General features: G+C 46.1%; 1 protein-coding gene and 1 long non-coding RNA gene across 5 annotated transcripts in view; one reads left to right on the forward strand and one right to left on the reverse strand.

The window, feature by feature from the left end:
* The window catches only part of LOC308591191, a 228,674-nt gene that overhangs the window by 165,712 nt on the left and 50,801 nt on the right, over positions 1–12,161 (reverse strand). The window lies entirely within an intron of this gene.
* Positions 1–12,161, forward strand: part of C1QTNF12 (C1q and TNF related 12) — a 42,834-nt gene that overhangs the window by 15,515 nt on the left and 15,158 nt on the right. For 3 of the 4 annotated variants that reach the window (XM_081201673.1, XM_081201676.1, XM_081201675.1), the window contains exons 2-6: positions 1,087–1,206; positions 4,049–4,160; positions 5,595–5,776; positions 10,360–10,468; positions 10,747–10,837. In XM_081201673.1, the coding sequence (XP_081057799.1) occupies positions 1,087–1,206; positions 4,049–4,160; positions 5,595–5,776; positions 10,360–10,468; positions 10,747–10,837 (614 nt within the window). The remainder of the gene's footprint in view (positions 1–1,086; positions 1,207–4,048; positions 4,161–5,594; positions 5,777–10,359; positions 10,469–10,746; positions 10,838–12,161) is intronic. The other variant, XM_081201674.1, reaches the window with a different exon arrangement.

A 12,161-nucleotide genomic window follows, 5' to 3' on the forward strand; every position in this document is an offset into this window, starting at 1 on the left:
ATTTAGCAATATTAGCTACAATGAAGGACTTCAGTTCTATGCACAAGTACTTGCCTAATCTAGGAGCAAGGTGTATGTAACGTTGAGCCTCGGTGTTCCCCAGCTGTAAAATGGGCCTTAATGTTGAAGTGTGCAGGCATAGCTTGCTGTTTCTTAAAATTGTGAGGTCTTTAAAATAATATATCTCCCATGGCTAAGGCTTCTGCTTTTGTTTTTTCTCAGCCTTAGCATTTATCCCCACCCCCAATTTTAAAAATATTTTTTCCTCCTCAAGCATAGATGTGGCAGCTAATTTAGGTTTATGGAAAATGCAAGACAACCATTCTGAGATCTGAATTTCTGAACTGCAAAAATTGATTTTCAACTTTGGAAATCCTTATGGGGAAACTGAAGTATTTTCAGCCCAAAAGGCAACCCTCAATGCCAAATTGAGAGGGGGGGGGAGGTTCCAGGTATCAATAAAAATGGCTTTCTTTTCTGTTACACTGAAGGAACCATTACTGACAGCTGAGCAACACTGTTTGATTATGTATCTATACATCTATATATGGGATAATGCCAATTGAACAGTTAATGTGCAGAACAACAGGCCGTTGTGAACATTCACAAGACGTTGTGGAGAATGTGCACATAATCTGTCCATGAATTCTGCAGATTTCCCAACTGATATATATAAAACCTCCAACAGGCCTTGGGGAATGTGCATCTCTCGGCTATATACTCTTGTTGTTATGCATAGTCTCCAACAGGTCTTGGGGAATGAGTTTATCTTGACTACATTTTTGTATATTCTCCAGCCAATATGCACAATCTCCAACAGGTTTGGGGGAGTGTGCACTTTTCCCAAGACCCTGTGGGAAATTATGAGTATACTGCCGAGGAAATGTGCACAGTTTGCCCGTAAGGGACAGATTATGTGCACGTTTTCCATGAGGCCTGGTGAATGTGCACAATGGCCGGTTATTATGCACATGAACCACTCAACTCACATTATCTCCAACATATTCACACGTAAACACACACATATATAATTGGCTGTGGATAAAAGACTCACGGTGCCCTCAATCCTTCTTCTTCTTTCCTTAGATGCTAGAGTCCCCAGACCCTCGCATCACTGACCCGCGTCGGACGTGGATTTCATTTGTACATCGTCCTGATGACGGCAGCAACTCCAAAAAGAAATGCAAAGGCAGAGATAAGAAATTAGTAGGTTATTCTCGGAAGCACTTTTAGCTGTCCATTACATCCATCGTGATAATAAACCCTTCCCTCTGGTTCTGAAGTTCAGGGTGGGAGTGCCGTTATTCTGTGCAGTCAAAATGGTACCATCCATCTATGAGAGGGTGGGGTCAGTTTGGGGAAACTCCAAGGTTTGCAGAAGTAGAGAAGCATTGGGGGGGTGGCGTGGGCGGATTGCAGTTTTATGCATGTCTATTCAGAAGTAGTCCAATGAGGAATACTCCTCCCGGGATAAATGCAGGGCCGGATTTAGGTTTGATGAGGCCCTAAGCTACTGAAGGTAATGGGGCCCTTTATATGTCCAGCTGTCCTTTGTTAACAACAAATTGTCGCTTTTTGTTGTTGTTGCATATATGCTATATGGTAATTTATGGACCTAAGAGGTACCTAAAGTCATTTGCACATAACAAAATATGTATTTTATCAAAGTAATTGTTGAACTGAAATACAATTAAGTAAAAGTATATTAATAGTGAAATACAATTAAGAAGTATATTAATAGTAAAATAATTATTAAGCTCTATCTTAAAATGATTGGGGGCCCATTACTTACATCATAGGAGCCTACACAACACAAAACACTGTTGCTGTACGTAGGTTTTATTTTATTTGTTTTTATCTCAATGTTTTGGAAATGTGCATCCAGTTTTTTCCCCTTTAAATTTTTTGGGGGCCCCCAAGAGAGTGGGGCCCTAAGCTTTGTTTAGCTTATACGTAAATCCAGCACTGGTTAAATGTGTATAGGATTGCAACCTAGGGGTGTGTGTGTGTGTGTGTGTGTGTGTGTGTCTGTGTGTGTTTGGGGTGGGGGGGCAGGAAACATTTTACCACTCACATTCGTTTTGTGAGTCACCGACTCCCAGTTCCGTCTTCTGCCTGCCCAGTTAAAAGTTGTTGAGCCGCAGGGCTGCAAAGAACAGAAGAGGAGCCCTGCAGCTTATATCGGGCCCATGGGTGTAGCCAGGATTTATGTTGTGTGGTTTTTTTTTGGGGGGGGGGAGAAGGACACCCACCTGTCACCATCCTCTTTCTGGCTCTGTGTAGCTGATTCGGAACGAAACATCTCGACAGCAGCTTTTTAAAAATTTCTTTATTTTGACCCCATGTGCTCAGAAAAACCTGTCATTTCGATTTCAGATATTCTGATTATTTCTACTTTCAGTTAAGTATTTTTATTTATTTACTGGATTGGGGGTGGGCAGCTGCTCCTCTGCCTCCCTGGCTATACCCATGATCAGGCCTAAGGGTTACTGACTCCAGCATCGTGTTCTCACAATGACCAGCCTTATGCCTCTGGGAAGCTTGTGAGCAAGACCTGAGTGCAACAGCAACTCTCCTCTCTTGCAGTTCCCAGAAAGTGGTATGCAAAGGTTTACTGCCTCCAATAGTGGAGGCAGAACAGAGCCACCATAGCTAGCAGCCTCCTCCTCCTCTAGCAGAAAACCATGTGATTTGCTTTCGGATTATTCTCAGCTTCAATCCCTGGTGTCTGCAGTTGGGGGGGGGGTCTTTATCCTAGGAACAGAAGAAGAGCCTTCTGGATCAGGGCCCATGTTGTCAGTGGCGTAGCGTGGGGGGTGCAGGGGGGGCCGGCCGCACCGGGTGCAACATCTGGGGGGCGCGCGGAAGAGACTCGAGTGCTAAAATCCACGGGTTAGGGGGCGCAAATTATTTGCCTTGCCCCGGGTGCTGACAACCCACGCTACGCCACTGCATGTTGTCCAGCGTCCTGTTCTCACAGTGGCCAAACAGGTGCCTTTGGGAAACCAGCAAGCTGGACCTGAGCACATGAGGATTACTCTGACCAAGTGTAGCCATCATGGCTAGTAGACGTTGATAGCCTTGTCCTCCAGGTCTACCAAATCATCTGCCAAAGACCCTGAAGAGCAAATGCCAACAATTTGATGTTGGGCTAAGTCACCTGGGGTAAACCTTTGCCTGCTGAACTACAACTGCTGTCATTCACCTGACCATTGGCTACCCTTGCTAGGGCTGATGCGAGTTGTAGTCCAGCAACATCTTTTTTTAAAAAAAAAAAATTATTGAATGATTTTATGTTACAAGAAACATTACAACCATACTACCACTAAATATAATTGAGAAATAAAAAACACATACATCAATATTTAGTTAGTTATTTGTTATTTACTGTCTTATTTCCTCCCAAACATTCCATACGAAACATATGTACAGACACACACAAAAAATTTTAAAATGATAATAAAGTAAATATTTCCCCCCCTTTTATCTTTCAAAATCTTTTCTTCAATTTTGACTTCCTGTCAAGTCCCTTCGCATGTGTTTTATCTTACAATCGAATGCACACAAAACAATAAACCTTTCTATATAAATTCTATATAGAAATTCTATATAAATTTTCTGATACATTCTGAAAACATAATAAATCCTTAATTGTTATCCAGCAACATCTGTTGAGCAGAAAGTTCCCCACCCCTGAATGGCCTTTGTGGCCTGACCCATCATCTGACAGCTTTGCTTGTGGACTTGTCAAAAAAGGCAGCACCATGGATCAAGTCTAACTGTGTCGCTTCCTTCCTTAAAACTGACTGTCAGGGCAAATTGTATTTTAATTGTCGGGTTGTATTCTCTCCCTCCCTCAACCCCCCCACCCCAGTTTGTATTATTCTGTATTTTGTAAACGTTGTGAGTTTTGCCTTGAAATATAGGGATATGGGATATAGAATCTATGAAATGAAGGAGTCAAATAAAATAAACCAGGCTAGCGTATTTATCACAAATAAAGTTTCTGAATCCCCTCCTTCTCCCCAAACACTCTTCTTTCTTTCAGCGTGGCCTTGTTGGACCTCCAGGACCCCCAGGCCCTCCAGGACCCCCAGGGGCTCCAGGGGCAGAAGTCACACAGGAAGTCTTGCTGCAGGAGTTCAAGAAGATGTTAAAAGGTACGCGGGTTCAAGAGAGGCAGGCCTCCTTCCAAGCTCAGGCGGCAGCATCTTCCTCTCTCCTTCTTTTTCTCAAGCCCTCATTTATTTATTTTTTACTATGGCTCTCTCTTGTTGTTGTTGTTGTTTAGTCGTTTAGTCGTGTCTGACTCTTTGTGACCCCATGGACCAGAGCACGCCAGGCACTCCTGTCTTCCACTGCCTCCCGCAGTTTGGTCAAACTCATGTTAGTAGCTTCGAGAACACTGTCCAACCATCTCATCCTCTGTTGTCCCCTTCTCCTTGTGCCCTCCATCTTTCCCAACATCAGGGTCTTTTCCAGGGAGTCTTCCCTTCTCATGAGGTGGCCAAAATACTGGAGCCTCAGCTTCACGATCTGTCCTTCTAGTGAGCACTCAGGGCTGATTTCCTTAAGAATGGATAGGTTTGATCTTCTCACAGTCCATGGGACTCTCAAGAGTCTCCTCCAGCACCATAATTCAAAAGCATCAATTCTTCGGCGATCAGCCTTCTTTATGGTCCAGCTCTCACTTCCATACTTCACTACTGGGGAAACCATAGCTTTAACTATACGGACCTTTGTTGGCAAGGTGATGTCTCTACTTTTTAAGATGCTGTCTAGGTTTGTCATTGCTTTTCTCCCAAGAAGCAGGCATCTTTTAATTTTGTGACTGCTGTCACCATCTACAGTGATCATGGAGCCCAAGAAAGTAAAATATTTCACTGCTTCTATTTCTTCCCCTTCTATTTGCCAGGAGGTGATGGGACCAGTGGCCATGATCCTAGTTTTTTTGATGTTGAGCTTCAGACCATATTTTGCGCTCTCCTCTTTCACCTTCATTAGCACCATACATTTAAGCCTCATCTGAAGCATGTTCAGAACATCAGAAGAGGCTCCCTGCTGGGATCAGGCCAATGGGTCCATCTGGACCACTGCTTCTCAAACGCCAGCTGTTTTGGGACTACAACTCCCACCATCCCTAACTAGCAGGACCAGTGGTCAGGGATGATGGGAACTGAAATCCCGAAACAGCCGGAGACCCAAGTTTGGGAAACCCTGCTCTAGATAGACCAGCAAACTGATCTCACAGTGGCCAGCCAAATACCCCAATGGGACATTTGCAAACAGGCATTCAGCACAAGAGCACTTTAAATGTATGGTGCTGCTATGGCCTAAGGCTGTACAACACCAATGTTTAAAACACATGATTCCTCCCCCCCCCCCCCGGGAACTTTAATTTGTATAGGGGGCTGGGAATTGTCGTTCTGTGGGGAAGGGGCAAACTACAGTTTCCAGAATTCTTTGGAGGGCAAGGCAAAGTGCTGTAAACAGATGGTGGTCACTCAGCCAAACTCACTCTTCCAGTTGGACAGAGAAGCCGGATTCTCAGGGCCAACAAGATGGCCTCCTATTTTTTTCCCTTTTTCTTACAGAAGCCACTGAGCGGCGGACCCCTCCGGCTTTGCCAACCCCCCTGAGTGAGGCGCCCCCTTTGCTGCTCTCCTTGGAGGAGGCCTCCCCCTACCGGCGAGTGGAGGAGGCATTTCACTGCAAACTCAAGGGCCAAATTGTTGTGGACAAGAAGACCTTGATGGAACTCCAGAACTTCCAGATGGTGAGGAGACCACATCTCTTTTACTAGCAGGCGTTATCGGACGGTGTGAGGCACATATTGGGTTGTAGCCAAGGCTAGTCCTGATTAGAGTAGACCCACTGATGTTAAGGACTAACTTAGGTCATGGCTACTTCCCCCAAAGGATTCTGGGAGCTGTCATTTGTTAAGGGTGCTGAGAGCTGTGAGGAGACCCCTGTTCTCCCGCAAAGAGCTACCTTTCCCAGAGTTCCCCAGGAAGAAGAGTTGATTGTTAAACCATGTGGGGAATCATAACTCGGGGGGGGGATAGGGGGGGTCTCCTCGCAACTCTCAGCACCTATAGCCAACCGCAGCTCCCAGAATCCTTTGGGGGAAGCCATGGCTGTTTAAAGTGATATAGTGTTTTAAACGTGTGAATGTGGTCTAAGTTTGTAGTTTATTTACTTTAAGGATTTCATAACCCTCTCAGCCTTGGAATGGCAAGTTTGAGTCCTAGAGCAATTCTTCAAGCTCAGTGAGCCTTTAAAAGTAAAATCTCTGCATATGGAGGTTGGAAGGGGCGGGGGGAGGCAAAGTTCTCTGGAAGGATAATCCTGGTGCCATGCTAATTGGCGTGGAGAGAGGGAGACTTAAGACATCTTAATAGCCATCAGGGGCTGTAATGGAGGGAGCCAGTCCTTTCTTAATTATGTTTGGCGGATTCCTGGGGCCTGCCCGTGCCAAGGGGTACGCTGGTGCCAGCACTTGTGGGCCTGAGCAGGGCGTGTTTGGGGCACGAACGTAGCCATGAGTCTGCAGCACAGTTGCTGTGGGCGCCGACGGCAGGATGAGAGGGCATCCTGGCGACGAAAGGGAAAATAGGGCCCTGTCAAGGCGGCATTTCATCACCTCTGTCTTCGGGTGTATCTGCAGACTGAACGCAAAGTCCTTGGGAATCAGAAGTGGGGAGAGAGACCTGTTGGGCTCCAGCCCTGCTTGTGGGGTTCCCAGAGGGCCATCTGGTTGGCTACTGGGAAGACGGTGCTGGGCTGTGTTGTGTGTTGGGCCCAGAGGTGCCAGCTTCTCTGCACAATTGAAGGGGACCGACACAAAGTCCTGATGTCACGCGTGGGTCCCTCTGAATATTGAGGGGGCCCAGCCCCTTTTAAAAAAAAAGATTGGGGGGCCATAGTGCTTCAGGCCCCAGGAGCCAGTGCCCTAGTTTGGGTCTAATCTGTCAGGGCTCTCATTCATCATTTTCCTCCTGGATATCTTTACTAGAAGATTCAACAAATTCATGAAGGACATGGGTATGTTTAGCATAGGGAAAGAGAAGACTGAGAGGAGATATGATAGCCGTCTTCGAATATCTCAAGGGCTGTCCAATGGAAGATGGAGCAAGCTTGTTTTCTCCTGCCCTGGAGGGTAGGACTCGAACCCATGGCTTTGAGTTACAAGAAAGGAGATTCGGACTAAAGCCGGACAGTGTGAGCTGTTTGACAGTGGAATGGTCTCCCTCGGGAAGTGGTGGACTCTCCTTCCTGACATGCAGCGTGAATTAATAATGCAGAGTTTTTAAGTGAAAGAATAAGAGCTTTGCTGAGTTAAAATAAACTTCTTCATAAACAACATGGTTCCAAACCGCTTGACTGAGATTACATTCTGACTCTGCTCACAACTGAGGCAGACTGACTCTGACTGAAATCTTACAGAGAACACACAGAGAAAATGGCTGCTATTTATAAGGCGAATGAGACACATGTCAGAGTGACTCAACAGTTAGCAGTTAGGCCTGAATAACTTTAGTAGGCCCAAATGATTGTGTAGTCCCAGCACTTCCCAGCCTGCTTTGCTGCTTCTGCTCTCATGTGTCTTTGTCACATGACACTTCCTTGGAGGTTTTTAAGCAGAGGTTGGGCGGCCACCTGCCATGGATGCTTTAGCTGAGATGCCAGCATTGCAGGGGGTTGGACTAGATGACCCTTGGTGTCCCTTCCAACTCTCTGATTCAATGGCTACCAATGGCTACTAGCCAAAATGGCTATGTTCTCCCACTACTGATGGAGGCAGGATGCTGCAGGATAACAGTGGCTGGGAATCACAACTGGGGAGAGCTCTGAGTTTCTGCTTGTGGGCATCCCATAATGAGCCTGTGGTTGGCCAACCTGAGAGCAGGATGTTGGACTAGATGGACCTTTGGCCTGATCCAGCAGGGCTCTGCTTAGGCTCTTATTATATCTTCATGGTTCTGGTGAAGCAGATGCTCTACTGCCGAGCTCAAGTCCTCATAAGGAATGGGGGCACTATGTCGATGTCCTTTCATTCTGCAAGAGACAGAGAGGGAGAGAATGGCGAAGCTGCAGAGGGAGAGAGAGAGAGGGAAAGACGTGAAGAAACAGGAATGTTTTATCAAGCGGTAATTTACTGGTGCCGGAAAATTGCCTTCCATTTCAAGTCCGCGGTTTCGGGGGAATTAAGTCGCTGCCTCCGTTTTAGTTTAATTGCTTTTAACGAAAGGGGGGAAGGAACAGAGCTGCCAAAAATGGGTTGGCAGCTTCTGCCTAACAGATTGGAGGGGGACACACACACATACACACACAAATTTGAAAAGGGGAGTGGAAGGGCCCATACCATATACTAGGGGTGTCAAATAAGCAACTGAGAAGAATCAAAGCTGTCTTATGCATGGCCTTTGGCTTGATATTGCTCTCTACCGTCCTACTCTCCAAAGTGGTACAGCCTTCCAACAGACGCATCATAGTGCTGATAATGCCAAGGCTGCAGGTTCGATCCCTGTATGGGACAGCTGTATAGTTTTGCGTTGTGGGGGGTTGGAATGGATGATCCTCAGGGTCCCTTCCAACTCTACAATTCTATGATTCTATGTAGGTTTGCTCTAGCTCTGTAGCTGTTGAGCTAACTCAAGCAACCCACTCATTTTATCTGATTTGTATTGATAAATATATTACATATATCTGCCAGTTTTGTGGATTTTAGCTGTGTTTTATCCATCCTTTTACTATGGGCCACATCCCACTAAGTCCTTCTCAGAGATAGAGCCACCGAAATTAATGGACCTATATCTGTCATGCTCATCCATAAGAACGTATGAAAAGCCCTGCAGCTGAATCAGGCCAATGGTCCATCTAGTTCAACATCTTCTCACAGTGGCCGACGACATGCCCATTAGGATTGCAGTCTTATCTGATGGAGGATCTATTGTATATTATTTTTTTACCCTTAATGTTGTTGTATTAATATGCTGGGACCCTTGGGCCAAACACCATATCATCATCATCATAAATAGTAGTAGTAGTAGTAGTAGTAACAACAACAATTAAAATATTAATATTAATAGTAGTAGTAATAATAAATATTATTAACAGTAACAATAATTACTAATAGTAATAAAGTTACCTAGGCAAAACCAGCTTTCTCTCTCTCCTGAAAAAAAACGCCACCCAAATTCTGATGTTGCAACAACAGCAGAACCTCCAATTAATGGGCTTTTTCTTTCCTTGGCACATTAAAGCTAATTTTCTTCTCCTCCTTGACTTGAGCCAAACCCACACCGCAGGAGCCAAAGATAACAATAAACACCCGCACTGAGTTTATTTTAGGCTAAGTCCGATAATCTTTCCTGCCAGCTTTGCAACTGGAGACCTCTCCCTTGCATGGCAGCAGCTAAACCCGGGGTGGGAGGTGGGGAGCGCTCTTTAGGCCTCCTCGGTCGGTCCCCCCAAAAAAACTGTAGAGATGAAGGCAAAGAAAAACAAAGGTCGCTAAGCCCTCCCCAATGGCGCAGAAGAAAGTGATTCGTTAGGGCTAGGGGTGTGTGTATAGAGGGAGGTTGGAGAATTTTGCCAAAACAGAAACGGGAGCAGAAATGGCCAATGTATACTTGTTCATCCTACATCCGGAACGGAAGTCAATTGGGCGAACATGATCAGCAAATGATACATAATTGATTATGGTTCCCTGCCTCAACCCCACATTTGCATTGTGTTTTCTTTGCAATGAAATGAGCCGGGTGGAATAACGTCACAACCATGTTCCTGGGATAGAGCTCAGTTGGTAGAGCGTGAGACTATGGGTGCGAGACCCACTTTGGGCAAAAGAGATTCTTGCATTGCGTGGGGTTGGACTAGATGACTCTCACTGCCCCTTCCGACTCTACAGCCTTATGATTCTTATGTAATCAAGCACTTGGCATTACGGATGTTACGATTTTGTTACAGTGGACAAACGGGACGAATGGTGCCATTTTTGGTGAAAGGCTTAACTGGGGGAAAAGATTGAATGTTAAACCACTCTGGGAATTGCAGCTCTGTGAGTAGAAATGGGGGGGGGCTCCTATCAACTCTCAGCACCCTTAACAAAAGACATTTCCCAGGATTCTTTGGAGGAAGCCATGACTGTTCAAAATGGCATCACAGAGCTTTTAAAATGTGGCCTAAGGTGGATGCAACCAAGAGATTCTTGAATGTCAAGCGGTCCAGTGATGTTTCAAGTCAAGGACACAGCCCAAGAAAGCTTCTGTGTGTTATGAAATAGAGAGAAGGGGAGCAATGGAGGCAGTGACCAGGGTCTTGTTGGATTTGTGACAGTGTTCTTTTTCTCCCTAGCCTTCGGCCAAAGGAGCGTTCCTCCGGGGATCTGGTTTGAACTTAACCACCGGGAGATTTACAGCATCTATATCTGGGATTTATCAGTTTTCGGCCAACGTCCACATTGGTGAGTGGGAACTCTCGCTGCTGGCAGATAACATGTCCTTTTGCCTTCTTTTCCCAGCCGGTATGGTCTTGAAAAAAGAAGGTCAAATCTAACCTTACGGAAGCTGGTTCCTCTAACATAGGGACCTTATTTATGCCCGAGGGGCCAAATGGCCACATGCCAGAGGCAAAAGTGGGTGGGGCGATAAATGGCAATGTTAAATTTGCATCCGAGGCTAATTTCTGTGCACACATCTCTATATTCATTATATACCCTCTTTCCTTTTCTTTTTCTCCAAGACCACAGTGAGCTGAAAAGTAAACTACAGCTTCGAGCAAGAGACAACGTCCGGGTGCTGATCTGCATCGAATCCCTCTGTCATCGCAACACGTAAGTCACTGGGATGCTGCTGCAATACCATCTCAGGACACGGGTGGGGAACCTTTGGACCATTGTCCGAATGTGGCCTTTGTGTCTGGCTCTCAGGACTCTCCCCAGGCCACACACCCTCCCCAGCTAGGTCTCTCCCCAGCCCTGCTTTGTACCTTCCTTGAGCACCTTTGCCTGGCTGGAACATGTCCTTGAACTCTGAACTCGTGCCTGCAAGAGAGGGGTGGGTGTTGAAACCAGCCTACTGCGCAAAGGTCATTTTAAAATCCACTGCTCTGCCCACTTTTACCTCTGGCTCCGCCTACCACTGGCATGTGACCCCCAGAAGGGAATGCAGCCCTTGGAATGAAAAAGGGTCCCCCATCCTTGTTCCAGCATCTAGCATCTTTATGGCAGGCCTAATCTAAGGTTTCTTTTTCAATGGATAATTGAAGTAACAATAAGAACAACAACAATAGCAATATCCCAGCCATTCTTTCCTCCCTGAAATACACTTGAGTCTCAACTTATGCTTGTCAGAATAACACCAGCACATTATGAATAGGATTCAATAATAGGAGTCAAAAGGGAAATTGGAGGTCATTTTGCTCCACCCTCTGCTGGGCGCAAGATCTTCAATGCTGGAGGCAACTAAGATAATGAGAAAGGCTCTGCTGGATGAGGCCAATGGCCCATTGGGGTCAGGCATCCTGTTCTCTCAGTGTTCATCCAGATACCTACAGGAAACCCCACCAAAACAGGGCCCATGGAAATTAAGAACATAAATAAAGCCTCCTGGATCAGACCAAAAGCCCATCTAGTCTAACACCCTGCCAACCAAATGCTTCTTCTGGAAATCCTGCAAGCAGGACCTGAGTGCAACAGCAACTCTCCCTACTTGTGAATGCCAGCAAGTAGACATCTTGCTTCCAACACTGAAGGCAGAACATAGATGTCAGGCTTAAGAGCCTTCTTCTCCATGCTGCTTCCCTGACTAACCAGTTTCTGCATAAAAACCTTCAGTGAAGCTGAGCAAGGCACCCTGTTTCACCGCTCTTATCAGTGAGGCGCTGCTCCTATCTTTTAGCCGAAATTGACTTTCCTGCCCTTTCCACCCCCCTCGCTCCTTCGCGCTGGAGCAACAGAAAACGCACCTGTTGGATTTTCCTCAGGACAGCCCTTCGATCCTCTCGTGGTCTCCCCTTCATTTTCTCTTCTCCAGGGTTCATGGCTTACCCTGGCCCACGGCCGCCATCTTTGTTTTGGATGGGTCTTTGGAAGTTGACTCATTCTGGAGCATTCGGGGGTCAAAATGGCTGCCGTGCACAAAAATATGGCAGCCTCG

Source organism: Podarcis bocagei, assembly GCF_964188305.1.
Source record: "Podarcis bocagei genome assembly, chromosome: 7".
NCBI classification, from domain to species: Eukaryota; Metazoa; Chordata; class Lepidosauria; order Squamata; family Lacertidae; genus Podarcis; species Podarcis bocagei.